This window comes from Sminthopsis crassicaudata, chromosome 1 (genome assembly GCF_048593235.1).
Source record: "Sminthopsis crassicaudata isolate SCR6 chromosome 1, ASM4859323v1, whole genome shotgun sequence".
Taxonomy (NCBI): domain Eukaryota; kingdom Metazoa; phylum Chordata; class Mammalia; order Dasyuromorphia; family Dasyuridae; genus Sminthopsis; species Sminthopsis crassicaudata.
In genome coordinates this window covers 645,760,630-645,786,993 of record NC_133617.1, presented here as the reverse complement: position 1 = coordinate 645,786,993, position 26,364 = coordinate 645,760,630, and the positions used below count along the sequence as shown (strand labels likewise).

Below are 26,364 nucleotides of genomic sequence, written 5' to 3'. Positions count from 1 at the left end.
CTCATAGTAAATGATAAAAATAGCAATAATTCCATTCTGTGAAATCTTGTTCTACTGAATGCCCAGATACCAGTTATTTATTTTAGTCCAGCTTGTCCTGGGCATATACAGAATAAATATAAAGATAAACATGAAGTATTCAAATATAAGGTAGTACGGTAGAGAGGGTCCTAGCAGCTAGGAGGACTAGGCAAGAGTTTATGTAGCAGTTACTACTTGAGCTTTATCATGAAAGAAAGAATTGGAGGTAAGGACAGAGTACATTTCAGATGTGGGAGACAAAGATGGGAGATGGAACATGGTTTGTGGAGAACAGAAAGCCAGTGTGGCTGAATCATTTTGTGTGTGTGTGTGTGTGTGTGTGTGTGTGTGTGTGTGTGTGTGTGTGTGAGAGAGAGAGAGAGAGAGAGAGAGAGAGAGAGAGAGAGAGAGAGAGAGAGAGAGAGAGAGAGAGAGAGAGGATGTTCAGATGTTCAATAAGAATGGAAAGATAGGGTTGATGCAGATTGTGAAGGGCTTTAAAAGCTAAACAGAGACATTGCCATTTGTCCTAGAGGCAATAGAAAACTACTGGAACTGAGTAGAGGAGTCTGGTGGTCAGCCTTTTGCAGAAGGCAGCAGGATGTAGAACAAAGCAGAATGGAGATACATTTGAGACAGAGAGACCACTTAGGAAGCCATTACATTAATCTAGGCTGACCAATGGATTAAGGTGGTAACTCTAAATTCAGAAAAAGTATTGGATATCAGAGATTAGAGTTAGAAAGTTCAAGATTTGGAAATGATTGGGTATATGAGCTGACAAAGATTGAGGAGCTGACAATAATGCAAAGCATACATCATTCTAAGAAGGAAGAATAATTTCTTTCTCAGAGAAATAAGGAAATCTGTAATTTAAGTCTCTAAGGATATGGAAGTGGAACTACGATTTTTATTTTTTTTTTTAGCTCCAAGTATTCCCCTCCACTTATCCACTGATTTGTCTTTCTTAGTTCCTCTGCGAGTCATCCCTTCATTTTTTCTTTCCTTAATGTTTTTGTTTCTGAGTTTGTCCTCATATACTAGAACTCCCAAACTCTCTCTGCTTTTCTTTTTTTCCATCTCATTTTCTCATTATGGGCAAAATAGAGCAGCCCTGACTCTTCCATAGTTTTAATAAAGCTTCTGTTAAAACAACATTATCCTTTGGGGGTTGCCACAGCACATCATTGGCTTATATTGAGCATTGTGTTGTTGTTGTTCAGTCATTCAGTCGTGTCTGACTATGCAATTTACTAAAAACCTCAAATTGTTTAAAGATGAATTGCTGTCTAGCATCTTGTATTCATCTTGTATGTGTGAAACTGATTTGTATTTTAGTCTTAGTATAATATTTTAAACTTTTATTCCCATTTCATTAAATCTTATTGAATTTGGTCCAGGGTTCTAAGTTGTTGAGATCTTTTTGGGACCTGACTTAATTTGTCATCATAATTTCATAAGCATGCTAAATCCAAGATTTTAGTAAAAAACTTTAAACCACACAGGGCTAAGGATGTATCTCTGTAGCATCACAATGGACATTTTCTTGCAATTTGACAGTGACCAACATAGATGACTATACTTTGGGCCTATATGATAAGATTTAGGGGTTGCTTTCCTGATAAATCTACCAGCCATTAGGAATAACTATTATAGCTGATTTTGGATACCCTCTTTTTTAATGGGATTAGGGAGATGAATTGTGACTGGAGTTAGGTGGGAATTGCTCTGCAGTTAATAGCTTTTATTGAGCTGGGTCTTTGCTTTGTCGTTTTATTAATTCATTTCACATCTTACAAATTCTCACACCTCCCCATAGTCAAATAACAATACAAAAATGAATTCTAAGCAGAAATGGGTTTTGTGTTATCGATATGATTATTTTGATTGTTATTTTATCCTCTTCTAGAAAATTTAGAATTGATTGTATTTGAATTAGTTAAATACTTGTGTATTTGCTTGTGTTTGCACTAAAGATATAATATGCCATGTTGTTGTAAAATAACTAATGTTTATTTATGTAGATTGTATAGATCAACATGATGACTAAACTAATCTGCTGAGGCCAGGGAAAATGTTTTTAATTTTATAACTGAGCAAAAATTACTTCTTTCTGACTTGACAAGGATATTGTCAGATTATATTTTAAAAATCAAATCAACAAGTATTTATTAAACACCATGTGACAGGCAATTTTCTAGGCACTAGAGATACAGCAAAAATGAAAAAGCCTATCTTTAAGACACTTATTTACTTACATTTTACTAAGGGGGGTAGCAACTTAGTTCTGTTGTTGTGCTCAAAAATATTCCAATATTCAGCTCTCCAAAAGAGCAAAAGGCTTGTAATCATTCCTAGGCTGCCTCTTTGTGAACATTATCCCCTGTTTTTCCCACCTACCCTTGTAGCTTTAAGACATCTTGAGCTCTGACCCAGGAATGACAGAATTGAACTGAATGAAGATTAGATAATATAAAGTTAAATTTTGAATTACACATGGAAGAACTAAACTAATACATTACTTGCTATTTTTATAATTTAACATAAAGTCTAAATTATATTTTCTCCTGGGTAAAATATTATAGCATTTGGAAGGTTACAATTCACACAAAATTTTTTTTAGCTCAGTACGGTGATATTTCAATTGACACAATTCCGACCCTCTTATGTCCATTAATTAGAAGGAATACTAGAACTATATCAAATGAAGGGTGGCTGAATTTTTTTCCCTGGGATATTAGAGAACAAAAATTTAGAGGGTGCAAAAATTAATACATGTTTTCCCTTCCTAGCTATAAGTCATTGTAATTTCTTACTTGGCTGAATTTATTTCAATTACTTGTATTATTTTTATATCATATTTTACCGGGTTGATTTAAAGACAAGAATTCTGCTTGTCTCATGTGCTAAAGTTGCTAGTTATGGTTCTGAGGGTGCTGCTGTTAAGGAACAACCACTTGTAATGAAAAATAAACATGTTCATGGCTATAGTTATCTGATTAATAGGGTGGCAAGGAGGAAGACATCAAACATTATAATATTTCATATTTAAAAACAATATTTTTTCTCCTCTGTTATGGGAATACATAGATTTAGTAGGAATATATAGATTTAGTATGCTCTGATTGAGAAAAGCCTTTTTCTTAAACAAATTACATCATTTAAATCTAAATCTTTTACTTTCAATTCACTTCATCAGTCCTTTAGCAGACCATTGATCAATATTATGACTTTGTAGGCAAGAAGAAAGAGGATGCTATTTAAATAACCAAAAATAAAAATTTTAACATTAGAAAACATTACATATTCATGTTTCCTTCACATTTAAATGTTTTTTGGAAATAGAATTAAAGAGGTCAGAAATGTATGCCATAATTTTTATACTGTTTCATATTTGTATTTACATATAGTTATAATAAAATATGATATGATATAATATAATATATACATTATGTGATTATAAATATGTACAGATATACGTATATATGATTATTATTTCTTATACATACACACGCATATTATTGTTGTATAAAACTATAAATACCTGCTATTATTTATAATTTAAAATGTATGCTGTTATTTCCGAATGCTCCCCACAGATCTCAATCATAAAACAATTTTCCTTATTGTCCTTTTTGCAGTCTTTGAAATTTCCTTTTACAAAATTTTCTTCAACCACTCTCAACAATAAAGTATCATTGGAGATGATTCTTTTCCAGAAATCTTATAAAAACACCTTCTTATTATTTTTAACAGCAAAAGACCCAAAACTATATCCATAGATGAAAATATGGAACCAAGTCCTACAGGAGACTTTTATCCTTCTCCAAATTCCCCAGCTGCTGCAAGTCGGACATGGCATGAAAGGGATCAAGGTGAGTTATTCAGAAGTTATTTTCTATATACATCAGATGATATGGTTACACACACACACGCACATGCATGCAACCACAAATATATATATATATATATATATATATATATACACACACACATATATACATATATATATATATATACATATATACATATACAGACAAACACTTGTACATATATAGAAATGCACCTATATAATGGGGTTGCTTTATTTCTTAATCATTTTTCATTCAGTAAAATGTACCAACTTAGTGAATGTATGTAGAATCTTAGAATCTCATCTTCTTTGAAAGAAACTTCAAATATCATGGCCATACCTAAGAAAGAATTTGTCTAATGATATTATTATTTATATAATAACTATTAGAGTTATCAAACATTTTCTCTAGATTATAAAATATATATATAATTAATTTTCATGTGATTCTGTTCAATATGGTATGTTACAGATGAAATAGTGGAAAGCACAAAGTACTATATAAATGTGAACTGCTGTTGTTTGTTTTTTTAGAAAAGTACATTATTTCATTATTGACTAAACCTTTTTTCCTATGGGACAAATAAGTTTAATCAGGATCAAATCCATTCACACATTTGCATGTGTCTTTGATGATGAAATGCAGAACTTTTAACAATCCTCAGATGCTGATAGCTAAAATGTCCTGTTAAAAATAAACTTTGTTTTTGATTTGTCCTTTTTGCTGCATCTGGGCATATCCAGGGATAGAATTACAAAATAATAGTGGAGAAAGTATTTAGATATTTTCTAACTCTTAAATCAGGTATTATTGAGGGTTTAGAAGTTGCGTTTTTCATATATGCACACACATATACACATCTATTTATATATAAATATTCATAGACACATACATATGTTAAATTGTGTATATTATTTTAAGTGCCAATTTATCAAATTAAACAATGACTAAGTATAAAACATAAACTGGGGTTTCCTTTGTAATGGAATTTCATATAAAGAGCAATATTTAATTAGGCAATTAATTAATTAATATAAATTAATAGGTTCACTAAATAATAATTAAAAGCAATATTCAAGACACAGTTTTCAGGTTTTAAATTTAACTTTTCAAAAATTTGACCAGTGTGACATTTGTTGCTAAAATTTTTTTGAAGAATGGAACTCTTGTAGGGGATTCTTTAATAGTTTCTGGAAAAAATTGAACACCTAGAAAATCCCAACTGGGAAAGCTAAAATCATATTGTACCAGGATACAGTTCTTTCTTCAAAATTTCTTTTCTTGCTTTTCAAGTTCTTTTTCCCCCTTTTGATCAGATTTCCTAATTCAATTCTAATTTACTTTCTAGGTATAACTTGTGAACTTTTTTCTCTTAATTATTTTCTGTTTCTTCTACATTTTAAAAATCATTGCCTCCTCCCATTTGGTATATTATATGTATGTGTATATTCATACTTGTTTAAAACATTAATTTTTTTCAGAATCCAAAAATTATTCTTAATTCTTTCCATTTAACATATTAAAAATTTCCAGTTTAATATGTCAAAATGTTTAAATTCAGGATTATATAATATAAAAAGAGCCTTTAAGATTACAGAGCATTTCCTCATAACAATTCTGTCAGGTAGGTGGTGCATTTCTTATCTTCATTTTGCTCATGGGAAAAATCAGGCTTTGAGAGAGTTAGTGTCTTGCCCAGTATCACATAGCTACTAAGGTTTAGAATCAGAAATTGAACTCTTTTATCTCTCCACACTCAGTGTTTTTCTGATAAACAATTATGTCACACACTCTCCCTTTCCACTTGGATCTGACCAAACTCATTCTTCTCAATCTGTCCCTCAGGTAAATCTCTTTGCTTTAATGGTTTCTACCATTGTTTTATGAAAAATAATGTTTTGTATAGATTTTGAAAATTCAGAAAACATCCCCATTTGCTTTTCATGCAACTATGGAATAAATATAGGAAGATTAGTTTTTTAAAGCTAGTTAGACTCATTCTTGCTTACCACCCAGTGGAGTGGGCTAAGCAAGATGAAGAGTGTGGAGAGATTTTTCTGACATAGTTTTGTCTTGCCACCATCTTAGCAAACCATTTGTAGTCTTTCTCCAATCCATGCTGGTTAAAAAAACAAAAGTTATACATTTTTATGACACTCAAGATTAAAGATAGTAGCTGAAGTTGGTGGTCAGGATATCAGTAACTTTATTTCTCCCTATAGAAAATTTCTGGTGGATATTCACGATTGTATTACTTTAATGTCTTTTGAAACCAGTTTGATGTTCAAGATTAGATTTTGTTGCAAGTGCAACAGAGTATGTAGGAATATAATGGGTCACAGTCAGAGGAAAACTAAATATATGAAATAAGACTAAGGCAAAAAAGAGACATTTTGCATGTGGAAACAATAGACTACTATCAGTGTGGTTTAGGGAAAGGTTGCTATTATTACTCCTATTTTACAGATGAAGAAACCAAACTAAAAGAGGAAGATGAAGGAGGAAAGGAATAAGCATTTACATGGTGCCTACTATGGGCCAGGCATTGTACTAAATGCACTAATGTAAAAATAAATATTATCCATTTGAGTTGATATGACCTGACCAGAGTTACATAGCTAATTAAGTGAAGTAAATGTGTTAGGCTGCATTTGAACTCAGGTCTATTCTAACTTCGAGTCCAGCGCTCTACCAATTATATCACTGGACCAACAAATTTTTTCTTTCTACTCTACCATAATAGTCTTGAGTATCATAATTGTCTACTAGAAATTTATGGAAAGTGTGGGAGTGGAGATGATAATGATTGATAGAACTCCTAGTGACTCTCCAATGCTATGGTAGACCTGCCTAAAAAAAGTTTTCTGATTGTCCAGACTTCTGTCCTTTCCCAGATCATATTAGGGGAGATGGTTACCATCCAAAAGAATTTCCTGAATTTTAAGGTGAGATTTTGTTAGTGAATCAATCATAGTTTTTAGGAAAAACCCTTTCTAGGGAGCAATTTGTATGGCAATGACCAGGTCATTGATACTTACTTCTTTTCATATATTTCCCTTACTTCCTTTGTAATCTAAAAAAGTATCCTGTTTGTGGACTGTGCATTTTCCACTGTCTCCCTTAAAAAGGAACTCACATTAGTTCCCCCTATTTCCTCATTGAGGAACCACTAAATTAGTACCTTATGAATGTGAATGATGTGGAAAAAAAAATCAGGGAATTGGGGAGGGGAAGCAATAAAAGTTGAAAAAAAAAAGCAAAATACAGAAAAGACATTCCTAAATGCATGACAAATAACTAAAACTCATATTTTATTGCTTATGTGCCAGGTTTACTCCAAACAAAGCTATATTTTCATTTTCAGAAAAATTATACCGAACAAGGAATATAATAGTAGCAATAATAACAGTGCTGCTAATTATGTGTGGGAATGGATGTATTACAAAGAAGTGTAGGTGTTCTTTATTGCAAAAAGTGTCACATTGTAAAAGTTGATTCCTCTACCAGTCTATTTAATAAAGGCAATCTCATATCATATTATAAAACATTTTTGAAAAGTAGAAGGGAAACTGTCATTCTTTCCCTTTTGTTAAATCATTTTATTGTCTTGGTGATTTTCCTTTGTCAAGATGACTGGAATTATCTCAGAAGCCTAAAAAGGCATATCATGTTAAGAGGAAGAGGGAAAAATCCCTTCGCAAGTGTGCTTAAAAAACTGACACTTTAATATTGAAGCCCCTAAAGACATTGTAATATATACAATAAAGCATTGTAGGAAGAAACCTTCATCTGTGAAAAATAAAGAAGGTAGAGTATATCCTATCTTTGTAAATTTTACAAAGACAGTTGAAATTTCTTCGTTTTATGAGCTTTTTAAAAGGGATAATAAAATATTTTACAATGTTTGCTGTCCACCTTTAAATCTTTAATACTTTCTTCTGAGGAGGAAACTTTTGCACATGCATAAATTAAGCTTCTTGAGGGCAAGGCCTTTTTGTTTGTTTTTGCTTTTTGCCTTTTGCTTTCCTGTACTTAGGCCAGTAGTTACATGTGGTGGATATTTAATACATATTTGTTGTATTGACTTCCCGGCACTGAAAAGAGACAAGCAAGAATATCATCTTGCATTTTTTTTTTTTTTTTGCACCATACCTACCATAGTTTTAGTAGGTAATCAATAAAATTGGTTGGTTGATTGAATGACTGTTTCTGTTTGCAGTTAAAAGAAACCTTCACTTTTAAAAAAAAATGTTGGATTCATTGATGACCCTTTTCCTCCCTATCTCCAACCCCAGCCTGTAACCCACTGTGTTTACAGGAATCTTATTATTTTCCTTCCTTCATCTTTTCCCTTTCCTCCAGAAGCAGCTATGTGACACTATGGATAGTTAGAGTACTAGATTTGGAGTCACAAGGAGTCAAATTCATATCCAGCCTCGAGAAATTTATTATGTGACCCTGAGCAAGGCACTTAAGTATCAATTCCTCATCTGTGAAATGTCTATAAATAATATTATCTTTCTCTCACAGTTGTTGTGAGGCTCAAATAAATAATGTTTGTTAAACACTTAATAAACCTTAAAGTACTATATAAATGCTATCTAGTCTTCTTCTCCTAATTATTTTCTTTGAATAAGAAATCTTCAAATTCATTCATTTGGAATTATTTCAAATGACGACATCATAAATGACATAACTTTCATCTAATACATTTCTTATTTCATGCAAAAATATGCCAATTTATTTAGTGGTTCTAGAAGTCCTATTTGTATAATTATAAGGGGGATGAATATTTTAAAATTGAAATTTTAAAATTGAACATTTCATACATATATACCATGTTGTTTTATCTTAAAAATTCTTTCAAATTAGACTGCCTTGATCCTAAGAAATATAAGTATCATATTGGTTTAAATAGTTTCTCTATTGTAATTTATCACCTTTCAAAATATATATTTTAACGAAATATTATTTTAGAGTTAAATATTTTTTCAAATTCTATTATCTCTAATTTGCATAAATTAAATTTCATAAACAGGGACATGAATTAGATTAGTTAACATTTGCTTCTTTATTTTCATCTCTTCCAAGAAGAAGAAAGGTTAGGCCAGATGACAAAAATAAATAAGGCAACTACTTATTAATCCTTCTTCCCTGGAATATTTTTCTCTTGGGGCCATATCCTATCCTTTCTGGTAAAACTCTTATTATTTTATTCTCATTGTAAAAGCTGTCCTCCACCAAATACACAAACATGCACATAGATTCACACACACAACAGACACACATTGTATATCAGTTCTCTCTGGGTGCTAACTGATTAAAATGGTACAGGCAAAGTCCTCTGCCTCTGTTATTCAATTTGATTTGATTTGATTAAGATAAAATATAGACTCCTCTGTTTGGTGCTTAAGCCCTCTGGTTCCAGCCTTACTGCACTATCCACCCTTCACATATACTGTGGTCAAGCTTACATGGTCCCACATCTTCTGTCTTGGTTTTTCTTACTTCCCTTCTCACCAGTTTCCTTCAAGGTTCAGTGTAAGAGCTGGCTTTCATAAGAGGCTTTTTTTTTTTATTCCTCCAACTGCTAATGCTTTTCCCTAAAAATCATCTTATATCTACTTTGTATCTCTATTTATACATGCTGCTTTTCTTGTCTAGATTGGGCAAAGATTGTTTCAGTTTTATTTTTGCATTCCTAGCTTCTAGTGTAGTACCTGACACATAATAAATGCTTATTAGATGCTTGCATTTTGATTTGTGATTTGAAGAGAATTTGACCAAAGAATAGTCTTTGGCTAAATTTAGAAGAGACTAAATTTAATTCTACTTAAATACCCAGAAATCTGACAGGCTGCTGAATTGTATATTTTGAAAATTCTCAAAGATTCCTTTATTGTTCTATTAACCATGTCATTTTGTTCACTAAATATCAAATGAAAGACCTTGTTATCGGACTTCCAAAGATTTGTTGTCCAAGATTTAGGTCAAAGCAAAAAAGATATCTTTATAATAAAGCTGATTTAATCCAGTAATTAAAACAAAGAGGAAGGGAGGGTCCTGTCATAAGTGCATTTTTAAAATAATACAAGATGTTTGGAATTAGAAGGATACAAGTAATCATTTGTCATGCATTGTATAGGGTTTGAACTAGACAATGTCCAAAGTCCCTCAAAACTCCAAAAGCACTAAGATTCCAATATAGTAAATTATCATTAATTTGGACTTAACTGTTTAGGAGTTCTGGCTATTCAGACTGGGCTTATGAATATTGTAACAACATAGTAAAATTATTTTTATATAGTTGAGAGATCAGTCCATCTTTAAGGATTTGGGGAGTATCTGTAATTTTACCATATATGATAATCTTAAAGATCTTAGTTTTTACTTTGATATGATAGCTAAAGACACTTTTGAAAGTGAGGAATTTTATGAAGAAATACATCATCAATATAATTTCAGATTTTATAGTTAGAAAAAGCAAAAAGACAATATTCCTTTTCAATTTTCTGCAATTCATATACTGTACTGGTTTATATAGGCTGTCTTCCCATTTATCCTGATTTAATGAAATTGCATAGATGTTCAGATTTTAATTAGCCACATATACCTGAGAATTGATGTTGAATTCTGTGATGTTCAAATCGTACAATTCTATGAGGTACCCCCAAAATGTATAAATATTAAATCAAGCCAATTAGCATATTTCTGAAAATAGTGACAGAAAAAGGATGATGCTAATATGCTAATATAACATCATGCTAGAAATAGTATATATTAATAGCTGACATTTCTATAGTGTTTTAAGGTTTGGAAAATAGTTTAATATGTTTTGTCTCATCTAATGTGTATCATAGCCCTATGAAACAAATACTATCCCTGTTTTGCAGATGTGGAAATTGAGGTTGAAAAGTAATTTATACAGGATAACACAGCTAGTTGTATTGGAGGTGATATGAACTCTGAGCAGTTTTGACACCAGATCTAGTGTCTTTTATACTTTAACAAATATATTTTAAGCTAAGTTAAGAGACTTGGATTTGGATTCTGTCTGCACTTTTTACAAGCTGTCTGTGTATAATCTTTTGGCCTCTCTGAGCTTCTATGGGGTTTTAAATTAGAAGTACATTAAGATGTTCTCTGGTCAGTAGGTCACAGATTTAGAGCAGAATGGTGCCTTAAAGGCCATCTGGACCAATCCCTTCATTTTACAAATTGAAGCCCAGACACTTACTTGGTCAGACACAGGAAGCAAGTGACAGAAGACAGATTTGAATCCAGGTCCTCCAACTCTAAATCCACTCACACAGTTCTTATATAGAAAGAAAGTACCTGATAATTTTTTTAAATGCCTTAGAAATGTGAGAGAGTTATGCCCACTAGTCCAGAATGGTGGGGCACCTGGGATAATTGCTGTGTGTCATTCCATCACTCAATACCACAGCTATTTCCTTCCCTCCCTCCCTTTCTGCTTCTCTATCTCTCCTATTGCTCCCTTTTGTTCTCTTTTCTCCCTATTAATTATAGAATTTAGAACTAGAAAGGATCTTGTGTATTATTTACTCCAACATTCTCTTTTTACAAATGAGGAAGGAAGAGAGACAGTCGGGTACAGGGGAAAATGCTAGACTTTTTTTGTTGTAGCAAAGAACTAGAAATTAAGGGGGAGGGTGTTTAGTTGAGTAGTTGGACACATTATAGTTTATAAAGGTGATGTAATAATATCACTCTATAAGAAATGGCAAAAGACTTAAGAACTCTGAACAATCATACCTATAAAAAACCAATGATGAAGCATGCTATCTATCTAAAAGATCGCAATGAGATATATTTTCAAACATGAAATGGCAAATTTATGAGATTGTTTTGCTGGACCAAGTAATTTTGGGAAGGTTGCATTTGGGAGGGAGAAGACTAATAATGGTGATTAATGGAAGAAAGAAGAAAAGAAGGAGAACAAGGTCAAGGATGAAAAGGCAATGGGAGGGGAAGGGAAGCAGAAGGAGAATAAGAAGAAGAGGATGAGGAAGAGGAAGAAGAATAGAATAAGAAGAAGAGGTAAAGAAGAAAAGGAAGAGGAGGAGGCAGAGAAGGAAGAGAAAGAGGAGGAAAAAGCAAAAGAAAGAAGTAGTAGTAATAGTAGTAAAAGAAAAAGTTACCAAAGGATTTTTAAGTACAAAGAAGAGAACCAATGGAAGTCAAGAAACACAGACAATATAGTTTGGAAACAAACATGAATTTATTATATACTTAAATAAAAACCTAGATATATGTAATTATAGCTTTAAATACTATGCTCATGCTATAATGGGTAAAGTGCTAAACTTGAAGTCAGCACTTCGAGTGCTGCCTGTAACTTTTACTAGCTATGACCATGAACAAGTCATTTACCTTTTCAGTGCCTCAGTTTCTTCATTTATAAAAAAGGGAAAATATTCTAGTAGTTATCTCTTAAGGTATTATGAGTCTCACATGAGATAATAGATGTAAAGTGCTTCATGAACTTTAAGGCAATATATAAATTTCATTATTATTACCACTCTGGTGCCTCTCTTTTCCCCAACTTCTTTTCAAGTCTGCCTCTGTGGCAGCCTCACTATGTCAACCATAGCTACTGGCAGTCATTGCTTAGTTCCACTGATCACACCTAGGACTAAAAAGTTATTGACTAGTACTTTATATAAAACTAGCTTTTAGAATGGTAAAAATGAACAACCTTTAGAGCTTTGAAAAGGTATGAGAAATTTGGATCCATGATGTATATCATTTGTGGTTGAGCATTAATATTATATAAAATTACATACTTGCTGGAAAATCCAAAAAAGCAAAATGAATGAATGAATGAATAACACCTTGTCATTTAATATTTATCCCAGGATTTATGGATTTCAGATTACCTATTATTCCCCAAATTGACAATCTATAAAAAGTCAAGTTTTAAAATAAAAAAGTGTCATGTTAAATCATTTTAGGGAGGAAGAAATGGATTATTTCTGTTTCGAAATTTGTAAAACTTGCTCTTGAATTTTTTGGTAGTAGTTTGGAGAATACTTTTGAATAACTCTGCTATTTTTTACTATATTAGCTTGAGCAAGTTGCTTACCTTCTTAAGGCCTTAGGTACTCTTCTATAAAATGAATAGTTGATTTTTTTTGGATCTCAAAGGCTCTTCAAGCTTCAAATCCTATGAGTCTGTAATTTTTCCTTTGAGTTCTCAAGTTATCACAAATTACTACTGAACTGAAGACTGGCATGCTTAGAAGTGGATGAAAGAATTCTCAACTTGAATTTATGGTCTTGAAAAAGGAAGAGACATGGGGTGAGAGTTTTGGCTTCCTCTCCTAAAGGAATGGCCATCTTTCCTTCTCTCTTGCTTTAGGGAATATTTTGTTCTGCCCTGCAGAGCTGGAGCTAGGAAATTGTCTTGAATTATGCATTTTCAGAGCAGTGGCCAAAACTGGCTGCAATAAATTTTGAGATATGTTTCTTTCTTTTCCCTGCTATTATATATAAACATTGTTTTTTTTTTTAAATCAGTGATCTTTAAAATTAAGAATAGATAAGAAAGCTCAAGAATTAGTCCTGAAGTATGTATCTTTGAAGAATATTGATCAAGGAAAGTAAGATTTATAGAGAGCAAAATCTGTAAGAAGATTATATTTTTCTTTAGAATAATCTTAAACTGTTTTAGATTAGGCACAGACACATGCCAATTGAAGTTCTTAATTGCTATCTCAAAAATAATCTTTACTGGCTTACGTCAAATGAAAAATGTTTTAAAATCATCTAAAAACATACCATCTTTTAGAACCATTCAAAAATAGCATTTCTATTCCTAAACAAAAAGCAATTGTTTTAAAAAATAAGTTAATGTAAAAATACTCTCATTGGATCATTGAACAGCAGAAGTGCTTATGTGCTGGGAGGCACCATATGTTTTAGCTTGTACCTGAGGAATGCACATTTCTCACAGATGCATATGCCCTGTCCTCAGCCGTTCTGGTACAACAAATGATTGATAGAGATTGAGTTATTGTAACAGAACCTTGTTATGGGATCAGTGTCTCCTACTTTGAAAATAAATGACTCAGCCAGTCTGAAACATTTATTTTCCCTAAATGACTAGAGATGTAGCAATAGGAGACCATTATCCTGTGACAATATTCTGTTTCATTGACATTATCTCTTAAACATAATGGGTCCATTACTAAATAGAGGTTTTGTTGCTGATCAATTTCACATGATTTCCAAAACCATTAGGATAATAAATATACCATCACAGTAATGTGTTTGACAGCATATTCTTTTTTCTTTCATTTACATTTGTGAGAGGGAAAATATAGATTTAAGTTGAGCTCAAACATGACAATTTATACCTTTCTGTGGCCACTTTTATCCATGAAAGGAAACTGCATATTATATACATAATTATATTTCTATTGAGCTACTGAACTGATGACCTTCAATTTTTCTTTATTTTTCATCTACCACACTAACCACATCAAATCATAACTCTTCCCATACAGTTTCTTTCAACCTCCATATAATGCTTTTATTTGATAACTGTTTCAGAGCCTTTCACACTTTCCTGGAAATCAGCTAAAGTAACACATCAGTTAAATCACTCCCAATCTGCCCTTAGAACAGAGAATAGCATTAGTAATAAAAAAAAACCTTGAGTTGTCTAGGAGCATAAATGTCTCTAAATGTATGGCTTTTCCCCAAATGTTCTCCTTGAAAAACTCATCTATAATCTTGTTAAATTAGAACCCTTCCAGTATCTTTCTGACTTTTACAGTTAAGGTTACAGTATTGATTTTATTTTATAGTCTAAGGCTCTTGAATCCGTTGCACTAATAAGCCACCATAGCTAGGAGATTTTCCCTGGAGGCATGTTGAATCTCAGTAATTTACCTATGCCAATATTTAATAAGTGACTACAATATACTCCAAATCGAGCATTATTGTTTGGTACTTCCCTCCTTCCCCCCTTTAAATTAGGCTTTCTGACAGTACTCAAGACACTTTATCATTGTCAATCTGCTGAAATGAAATCACTTAATGGACAAAGGCATCTTGAAGTGTTTTTTAAAAGCGTATTCATGTATTCAGTATTCATTCTCTTAGCACTGTTCTTTACTCTTCAAAGGATTTTTACTTCTCAGAAAGGTGTTATTGTGAGCTTCAAAGGGGTTTGGACTTTATCTTTGTTCAGTGTAGGTGTAGCCTAGAGACCTTTTTTATATAGAAGGATGTGATAAATGGAGACTTGTACTAACATGTTACTGTGTTTGAGTCTGGCTAACTATTGAAAGCATATACACACATACATACACACATGTATGCGACATACACACACACGTACACACACACACACACACACACACACACACACACCCTGATTTAAATGACTATTTTAGTGCTTTTGGTTCCTGAAAAGCATAGTAATGTACTCAATTAGTAGTCAAGATAAAACATCATTATGCTTAAAGTGAAAACTCTTACTAGCTTGCTGCCATCTCCTCCCGTCACCCATTACTATATTTTATTCTATAGAAAAAAAATGATTTATAGAGAAGGAATATTAGGGTGAATGCTGCATCTCTAGGATCTTCTTATTTTCCTAAAATTATTTTAGGGCAGATTAAATATAAATTTATAGGAAAATATACTTTTAAAATATGGCAGCTAATTATTTTTGAATCATCTGGAATCATCTTCAAATGACTGTTAAGGGATTAAGTCCATATGTCTTGTCCTAACACTCAAGGACTTGGTGTTAACTTGGGGTGTGCAAGGTGCTTATTCACATCATTTGCCATAAATCAAAGAAACAAAGGATATTAGGACTTTAGAGCTTGAAGGGACTCTTTCCTGTTTCCTCCCAAAATCTTAGAGCTTTGATTTGAACCAACTAAATTGTAAAAGTTATATTTTAGACAAAATTATTGATAACAAATTTGAGTGGCCACAAAATGTTGAAAGATCTAGAGGAAGGCCTAAGTATGTTGGATTGATTCTTATGGACAAAAATACAAAATAAGAAAACACAAGTGGACTTTAATAAATATCATTGAGGGTAGTATCACATTAATGAGATTTCAAATCCATTGAAGTGTTAGAGAGATTATATTTAAGTACTTTAAATTCTTGAATCTTTAAAAAATCCAGTGTTCAACATTTATTCAACAAATATTTAAGCAATTACTTTGCAGAAGACATGTAATATGTGTTGAAAATAGAAACAAAGATGGAAAGATAAATCAACATTTTTCTAGTATGTTTATTTTATTTTTGAAAAAAATTATTCTTGAAGCATTATGAAAATAGTCTTAGATGGCTTATGAGGTCCTTTACAATTTGGAGGTTCTGGAATTCTTTAATAGTCCCTGACTTGAAAGAGCTTATTATCTAATGGGATGGGGAACCCAGTACAGTACATAAATAAATATAATAGAAGCTGAACTCTGGTAAGGGTGCAGGAGAAATCTAGAGAATCAAAGCAGTTTCAGAAAATTTGTGTAGCATGATTTAAGGCCTATCTTCCTTACTAAAATGTGAACAACCTAAGCAGTGGTCCTCAAACTTTTTAAATAGGAGGGCCAGGTCACTGTTCCTCAGACTGTTGGAGGGCCAGACTATAATAAAAACAAAAACTCACACTATCTCCTCCCCTCAGCCCATTTGCCATAACCTGGTGGGCCACATAGACTTCCTCAGCAGCTGCATCTGGCCCGCGGCAGTAGCTTGAGAACCCCTGAAGTAATGATCTATTATTAACAAACTGTCATTTCTTATAATATAGGTACAGTTATTTGTGTTTCAATGAATTTACCACTTTATCAATATGACTACTTCCCCAACCTTACAGAAGATGGCAATTCATTGACATGCTCTCAACCCATGTGGTCCTTTTTCATGTTTTTTTTAAGACTTCCTTAAAAGATCTGCTTCAAATGCTGGAAGCCTTCTTATCATATGTTTGTGATTTTCATAGTTAGCAGTAAAATTTATGTCTGTTATGCCTTACTCTTGCTACTAGACCCTCCCACCTACTTTTTTGGTCAAACTCATCTTTCATTATACTTTTTACACCACTTCTACACAAGCTAACTTTGTTATATTTCAACTTCTTTATACTCATTATATCTTTCCTTTCCCATCTACCCAATTTCCCAAATGTGACTGTGTATTTTTCTTTCTAATCAATTTTAGCTCATTTATATATTTGTAATGCCTGTAATGTACTAATGAACTAACTCAATGCATACCCATTGAATATAATATTTTGGCAAGATAAATATATTCTTCAACCCATTTAGATTGTCCTGTATAGATTGCTAGGCTATTATCTTTTGATAGCAGCTTTTCCTCAAGGAAGCTCTATAACATTCCAGTTATTGATAGAATCTTGATTGCATATAAGCAAAATTTCAAATGGCCTTTGAAATATATTTGTAAAGATATAAGGAATTCAGTAAATCTACAGACTGAAACTCTTAATCATTTATATTTTGCCTTTTTGCCGTATTAGTGCATAGGAAATAATTTGGGGAAAAATCCAGTTTTCTTTATGTTTCTTGATTTACTTCTGTGAATATCCTTAAAGCAGGTGGTATTGATAAAATGATAAACATATATAGGGATGTTTCTAGAAGGGCTAAAAAGAAGATGCCACATTGTGATTTCACCCTCCGAAGACTTCCTTCTTCCTCAACACTTTTTGATGCAGATGAAATTATTTTAAGTCATTCAAAAATACTTATTCAGCAAGGCAAGTTAATTGAGCAAATATGTGTTAAGCACTTTCTTGGTTGACTGAATATTTGTTCAGTGGAACTTTGTATTATATCCTGGGTTAGGTACTAGCAAGTTAAAAGGGAAAATTAACAGGACAGGTATGATTGTTTTGTTTGTCCTTTTTCCTTAAAGAGGACCTTGACACTAGAAAAGGATGCCATGAAATGCAAGAGAATTGGATTTAATTGAATCCAATTAATTGAATATGTACTTCTTCCATATAATCCTTCCTACTGAGGCTGAGACCAAATGACCTTTTGAGCTTGGGAGCTCCGAATTGCAGTGGCTAAGCTGATGGAGCGTCTCTACTGAAGTCTGGCAACAATATGATAAGCCCTTGGGAGTAAGAGTCTACCTATTTGCCTGTGCAAGGGGAATTGACTCTTGAACAGAGTTAGGACAAATAAAGTCCTATGTTGATCTAGCATTCCTGCATCAATTATCAATCATCAATGAGAATAGGTACTTGAGTGGCTATGAGATATGAAGACTCATACTAATACAAAACTAAATAAAAGCAAAATAGTCTCTGCTCAAACAGCTTTTAATCTAGTTTAATGGTAGTGATAGTAGATCTGGATCTGTATAACACACACATATGATACATGGTAGACTGTAACAGGGGCAAGAAGAAGTCAGCACACTCTGGGAAATTGGTTTTGATCACTTATTGTTGGATTAGATGAAGAAAGGTTTCATCAAAGGTAAAATTTGAACAGGCTAGCATATCTGTAATTGGAGACATAAGGTAATTAGATGAAAAAATGAGAGCAAAGTCATGGAAGTGGGATCTATGCTGAATGGTAGCGACCAATTTACCCTACAGATTATTTTTGGAGAAAGAATAATATTTATTAAGAACAGTCAAGTAGTTCAGAAATAGATTTTGGAGAAAACCTTTGATGTGAAGCTAATCATAATGCAGTAGATAATGAGGAGTCCTTAAAGATGTTTGAGCAGTAGAGGGATGGGGTCATGCCTATGCATTAGGATATTAACCTGGACCCTCTTTATTTTTTTATTAATTTTATAATTATAACATTTTTTGACAGTACATATGTATAGGTCATTTTTTACAACATTATCCCTTGTATTCCTTCTGTTCCGAATTTTTCCCCTCCTTCCCTCCACCCCCTCCCCTAGATGGCAGGCAGTCCCATACTTATTAAATATGTTATAGTATATCCTAGGTACAATATATATGTGCAGAACCAAATTTTGTTGTTGTTGTTGTTGTTGCAAAGGAAGAATTGGATTCAGAAGGTAAAAATAACCTGGGGAGAAAAACAAAAAAAATGCTAACAGTTTATACTCATTTCCCAGTGTTCCTTCTCTGGGTGTAGCTGATTCTGTCCATCATTGATCAATTGGAATTGGATTAGCTCTTCTCTATGTTGAAGATATCCACTTCTATCAGAATACATCCTCATACAGTATCATTGTTGAAGTGTATAATGATCTCCTAGTTCTGCTCATTTCACTCAGCATCAGTTGCTGTAAGTCTCTCCAAGCCTCTCTGTATTCCTCCTGTTGGTCATTTCTTACAGAACAATAATATTCCATAACATTCATATACCATAATTTACCCAACCATTCTCCAATTGATGGGCATCCATTCATTTTACCTGGATCCTCTTTAAAAGAAATTAAAGGAAGCAGAAGGTGAGAGAGACTGGTTAAATGCCTTTGCAACATCTCTGTGTCAAGTACATGGAACATAGAAGATTAGGCTTAAAAGAATAAAATATTTTAAAAAAAGAAACAATTTGGAAGAAGCATATGATGGTAACTCCTGCTGACTAAACAACTATCACTCTCCTTTCCCTATCTCACAGTGGCCACTTGTAACCTAGAAACATTTATATGCTACTGGGATAGAAATTTCTAAATTTCTAAATGTCCTATAGTTACCAACTATTTTTATTCTATATTTATTTAGATTCCTTTCAAGCACCATTCATCTTCTATGCAAGAAATTTGTTTTCTCCATTCTCCCCTAATCGTCCCCTCCCTTCCCCGCCCCTTCCATATCTCAGGTGAACTAAGGTTCTTTCTGAAACAGCCTTTATGATGGGTTGATGAGACTGAAAGGAAACTATTTTCCTGAAATGAGGGCATAGAAACAACAGAGGACATTTGGGTAAAAGCTGAGTAGCAGTCTATCATAGACGTTCAAGATACAAGAATAACTGGAATTTATATGAGGTTTGAACAGTTTCTGTGCACTTTATATACAATTTCTCATTTGATCTCAGAACAGCCCTTTGAGGTGGATATTACAATTGTTATTTAACCAATCCATATGCATGTATATTAATCTTCTACTCTATGTGTCAGGCACTGAAACAGTCCTTGTTTTCAAGAACCTTATGTTATAACATTTTGTATTGCTATTCCCATTTTACAACTCAGGAAACATAAGAAAGGGTAAATGATGTGAGCAGTCACATATAGCTAGTCAATGCTTGAAGATCTATTCGAATCCAGGATTACCTTACTCCAAGTTTAGACCTTTCTACTATGTTAGCCTGCCTCTTCTACAGAACTTCATACTGAAGATGTTATTTAAAACAAACAAACAAATAAAAATCCCCAACAACTAAGTATGTAGAGTTATAAAGGAAAAAAAAAATTGAAATGCCTTTGCATCTACAAACATATAGAGAAATATAGCAATCCAAATGAGAGAAATAAATAAATAATTTGTTGTTATTACAATCTGATTAGATCCATTTTATTGAATTATTACCAGTAGTGGATTTCATCCATGTAAATGTCCCTGTTCTGGTGTTCATGTTCAAACTCTTCACACCAGAGGTGCAGTGTTAACAGGAGTTTCCCTACTGTTTTCTTCACACCTTAAGTTCCTCCTGCTACAAAAACAGGAGACTGGCAAATGCTTAGCAGCTGTGATAATGTAAAAAACAAAGTAAAAAAGGTTTTAACAATGCTTGAGAAGAATTATTTTAGATGTCAAGCCCTTGGTAAACTGAAGAAAGAATCTGACTTAAGCACAAAAAATAAAGTAGCTATTTTCTCAACTGAGTTTTTGAGAAGCTAATAATGGATGATGCATATACATGATATCCAATTAGAACTCTTTAAAATTCCATGTCTTGTAAAAAATAAAAGCCAGTGATTTAAAAATTTAGAAGAAAAAAAAGCATTGGATAGTAAAAAAAATCACAGTAGTGATGCTTGAGGAAGTAGTTACCTAGATAGAAATGTTTTTATCCATAAATTAAAAATAAAATAAATTTTTAAAAAATGCAGTCATTTTTAAAGCATTGTAATCAAACAGGTTATTTATATATATGCCAGTATTTTGACATTTGTAAAACAGCTTCTACAAATCCAAGAAATTCTTGCGTTATTACAAAATTGAAGTAGTTGGAAAGCGCAAGTGTTATTATAGAAGAGAACAAAATTCAAATATTCATATCCATCCATCCATACATATATGTATATACCTTTACACACACAACTATATCTAAGGAGCTATGGCAATACCCCCATTTTTTAGAATAGGGAATGTGCCTTCTGTGAAGATTATAGAATCCTATTTTAAACTTTAAGTATAATAGAAAAGCTCACATATTGTTGGGCTGCCTATGAAAATGGAACAGGTGTCCAGGACAGGCAGGTGCTAAGGTGGATGTTTGAACTTGCCCTAGATCACTAGTTGACTCCAGTGAAGTTCTCCTAACAGGTGGCTAGCTGATTGGTGTGCCATGTGACATTTATCCAGGGAGCTACTTGGATGACAGGCTGCTACAGACAGAGGAAGAGGGTCTTTGCTTTGATGAGGAAATTGCCCAAACTCATGTCTCATTAGTGTTTCCTAAGGTTCTTTGGAAGTGAACAACAGTTTAATTAAGGGCTGACGTAAACACGTTTCTGCACACTTTCCCTGCAGCATTTTATCACATTAGAATTGATCAAAATTGTTGCCTTGGGCTGACTTGAACAGATATACATCTGGAGCGCCATTTGTGCAAGCTGCTGCTGAGTAGACTACATAGGCTGAGTTTCACAGTGCCTCTTTTCACATTCTGCCTCCCTTTTGTAGACAAGTTTACCTTATTGGGAAATAAGTTGATCTATTTATTTTAACCTCCCCCCCTTTGATGTGATGCTTTAAAATATGACACATCATTGCTACATGGTACAAATTATGAAAATAATGACAAGATTTTAAATGGAAATAATGAACTATGAGCTGGTTTTTTTTGTAAGACATATTTTAAGGGAAGATTTGGACAAAATGGATATCAAAATGTGATATATCTGAAGCCCAGGTAAAATGTGTCCTGTATGGTAACTCTTTGTGTATTTGATTAATTGAAAAAAAAAAGATTATAAGCTGCATATCATCTTTACCATATGGCTTTTAAAAGCAAGAACTAATCACCTAATTAGAAATCACATATAGGAGTAAGCAAACTAATCACCTAATTAGAAATCACATATAGGAGTAAGCACTAACAATAAACCTCATCACTTGCATAATTTTTGCTACCTTTTTTTGTCTTTTGAATAAGTCTTTTTTCTCCTTTTTTCTATTCTCTCTCTTTTTGAGAGCAAAAAGTACCCTAAAACCTCCTTTTTATTCCTGCTTGTTACTGATTTTTCTTACTTTTCTTTCTTCCTCCCTGTCTTCAGAGTATTTAAAATTTCTTCTCATTCTCTCCCTTGGGGTCTGCTCTTTCCAAATTCCAATTTGTTCAAAGTTCTATGGATCTTGAAAATCATTCTATCAGGCAGATTATCAATAAACATTTATTGAGGATCTATTATATTAAAAGGGCAGTTAAATGGCAAAATTGATAGAGTAACAGGTCTGGAATTTGTAGAACCTGAGCTCAAATCTAGCCTCAGACACTTATTAACTATATGACCCTGGGCAAGTCACTTAACTCTGTTTGCCTTAATTTCCTCATTTGTAAAATGAGCTGGAGAAGGAAAAAGTAAAGTACTTCAGCATTTTTGCTAAGAAAACCCAAATGGTGTCACAGAGAAATGGATGAGACTGAAATAACTCCACAGCAACAATAGTATATGTATGTGTGAGTGTGTGTGTATATACATATATGTACACACACATATATATGTGAGCGTGTGTGTATACACACACATAAACAGAACAAATAGCACAAGCTGACATAGAATCAATCTACATAATCATATAGCATTCATGTGAACTACTGAAAAACATATGAAGCTAACTATCAACAAATATTTTGTCATACAAATTGAGTATGTAAGTGTATTGAATCAAGTCAGCAAGCATTTATTAAAAGCTTACTTTGTTTCAGGCACGATGCTAAGCTGAATCAAAAGGGGAGAATAAAAAAGGGATGTCTATCTTTGAAAATGCCCCATAAGGAATAAATTTTTAGCTAAAATTTCAAAGTGTTGAAAACATATTCTAATCAGAAAGTATAGCATGTGCCAAATAATGGAGGCAGGACAGTTTGGTTTAAGAGATTAAAAACAAATTATCTTGGCTAGAATGCTCAGAAATAATGGTAAATGATATTTAATCACAATGATTTGATGCAGTAGAAAACCCCAGCATTTTTTTAAACTGGGGAGTGGTGCAGTCACAATGATATTCACAAAAGTTTCTGGAAACTCTGTAGGATAGGTTTGTATAAAATGATTTGGAGAAAAGGTGCAGGAAAAAAGGCTATTTATATCGATCCAAGTATGAGTTGACTTAGAATAGGGTGCTTACTGAAGAAAATGAAAAGAACAAAAAAGAAGCCACCTTAGAAACACTACAAAATTATATTTCTCTTTCATCTCATGCTTAATTTCCAAATCAAATTTAGATTTCTCATTCTGGTTTCAAGTCCCCACAATAATTCGTTTGTGGCTCTCTCAATGCCTGTCTCTCCCTCATGGAAACATAAAACAAATCTTTCCATGGCTCTTTTAATTCTTTCCTAACTATGTGATTTTATATTTTTTCCTATTTTGTTCCTCATTCTGGAATGAGAATATAATTTGGGAAGCAAGAAAACAAGCAAAAAACTCAAGAAAACAAATAGTTTCTTCTCTTTTATACTCTTATTTGTATCCTTAATATATGATTGCTATGAAAATAGAGAACATACCAGGTACTTAATAATTTAAAAGAAAATGATAATAAAAGTTAAAATTAAAAGTTTTTTTAGACTGTAATAGCAACTAATCCCCTATCTCCTTTAACCTGTCATTTGAAGATATTTTGAATTCCAAACATCAGTTTATCTTGTGTCATTATTATTTTCCTCTAAAGTGCATCCTGTAAAATATTGACCTTAGTGAAGCTCACATACACTTAATGAAACTACATACTATTTTTACAATTAAAGAAGGGAAGATCTTTTGTGATATTCTTAACTTGTGCAAATAGTTTTTATTCATTCTTGTTTTCTGCATCTATAATTCCTGGGTGTATTTAGAACATGAAGGGACCATTAAATCACTGCATTCAAGAGAGAGAACAGAAAAGAATAAATGAAGCTATCCTAATTACTTCATAAAGCTAATTATATAATTTTAGCTAAGAAAATGCCTAGGTAGCATCTCTAAAACTATATAATCACCTGTGTAACATGAACTTTTGTATGAACACCTATGGTTTGTATGCCCCTTTGCCCCCCTTTAAAGGAACTCGTTATTGTGGATTCAGCTGGTTATAATGAAAGTCCTGAAATAATGAGCACCAGTGGCACTGCCTTGATTTGGTTGATCTTCTTCTCCAAAGATCATATCACCAGGTGCAGTTATCCTAGGTGGGAAAGACCATTTGTGGTGAATTGTTCTGAAATGATTTTTAGTAATATTTTATAATTTATATGGCAGTCTTCTTAGGAACAGATTGACCATTTGTTAATTCTATTTGAAACCTCATACTTGAACTCAAACATAGTTGTAAAGGCAATGCATTAGAGCAGCAATAGAAAGCCACTAGGCTTCTTTTCTGAAAGTCCATTTCAAATTAAGAATTTTAGTATGGTTTAATTGAAGCTGTGATTATAATATCTATAAAAATGAGGCAGTTGAAATCGGTGATTTAAAACATCTCATCTCTTCCAGTTTTAAAAGTCTATGCTTTTTTTGATTGTATATCATATAGCATGTCACCTTCAATCAGATTAGAAATGTGTATATTTTTACTATCCCTTATTTCATTATGTTTTAGTCATACCATTTTAGCATTATTTAAGATCTATTAACTGAAGTTAACCCTAGCATTGAAAGCTATTTGTATAAATTAAATATCTTTCTTTATTTTTATAGGGATCCTAATGACAATGTTTTAATTGTACATCTTAAAAAACAAAACAAAACAAAAAAAAAAAACATTTCCTGCTTCTGGAGGTATATGGAATTAGTTCTTTGATTTTCTGTTTCAAAATAGCTTCTGACCAATTTAACAGTAGTAACCAACTTAATTATATTAGTCAAAAATTATGACTAGGAAAGCTAGGACTTCTAGCTGATAATTTTTTTTAAACAATGATATATGATTATCACCAAACTCTTAGATGATATGGTGGCAGTCACAAAATCCTGAAATCAAATACTTGGTTAATTTTGTTGTTGTTTAAAATTATAATAAAGTTTCTTTTTCTAAATAATTAGATATAAAATGGAGTTATACTACTAAGAAGGCATCTTCATTTTAAAAGCATTCTAAACATAAAATGAGTGACTTAAATTTCATCAGTAACAGAAAGCTTTCTTTATTGAAGTTTTTAAAATAATAATTCCTTTTGTCATCTTAGAAAAACTATAACAAAATCAGTATGTTGGATTCCTTTTAAGGTGGGATAGTGATACTAAGGCTGGATTTGGACTCATAAAAATTTAAATTAAAATCTTGCTTCAGAATATTGGGCAGTGACCAATTCTGATAAACTTAGCTCTCCTCAGCAATGCAATAATAAAAGACAATTTCAAAAGCCCATGATGGAAATGCTATCCACATGAAGAGAAAGAACTATGGAGTCTGATTGCAAATCGAAGAATACGGTTTTAACTTTTTTGTTTTTTTCTTTTGTTGTGGTTTCCCCCTTTTATTTTGATTCTTTTTTTATTATATGACTAATGTGGAAATATGTTTAATGTGATTGTACATGTTGTATAACTTATATCCAATTGCTTGCTATCTAGGGGAAAGGAGAGAGGGGAAAAATATGGAACTCAAAATCTTATAAAAGTGAATGTGAAAACTAGATTTACATTTAATTGGAAAATATAAACACTATTGAAAGCCAAAAAAAAACCACTCAATCTTGCCTCAGACATTTTCGATGACTTGACTCTATAACCTCGTTCAACCTGATGTTTCACCATCTATAAAACAAGCAAAATAGTAATGCCTACTTCACAGGGTTGTTGTGAGGATCAAATACAATTATAAATGGAATAAATAATAGCTCCTTTTTGCAAACCTTGAAGTGCTTCATAAATGTGAGCTATTGTTTTTATCATGTAAGATGTTAGACAAATGATTATAAGTGACAGTTTAAGATACTGATTAATTCTCTTTTCTAACCTGAAAGATCCTTTATGACATCTATACTCTGTTTGCCACTATTTTATAAACAGTGTGGTCTGGGTCCTAGAAAACAAAGACTCCTTGAAACCATTTAAATTTAAATTAGTGGGGAATGTCTGGGCTAGGCTTTAT

The 26,364-nt window shown here is 32.5% G+C and overlaps 1 protein-coding gene across 16 annotated transcripts in view; it reads left to right on the top strand.

Moving 5' to 3' along the window:
* NFIB (nuclear factor I B) overlaps window positions 1–26,364 on the top strand; it is a 270,801-nt gene that overhangs the window by 192,265 nt on the left and 52,172 nt on the right. For all 16 annotated transcript variants that reach the window (XM_074282919.1, XM_074282918.1, XM_074282911.1 and 13 more), the window contains exon 6: window positions 3,778–3,896. In XM_074282919.1, the coding sequence (XP_074139020.1) occupies window positions 3,778–3,896 (119 nt within the window). The remainder of the gene's footprint in view (window positions 1–3,777; window positions 3,897–26,364) is intronic.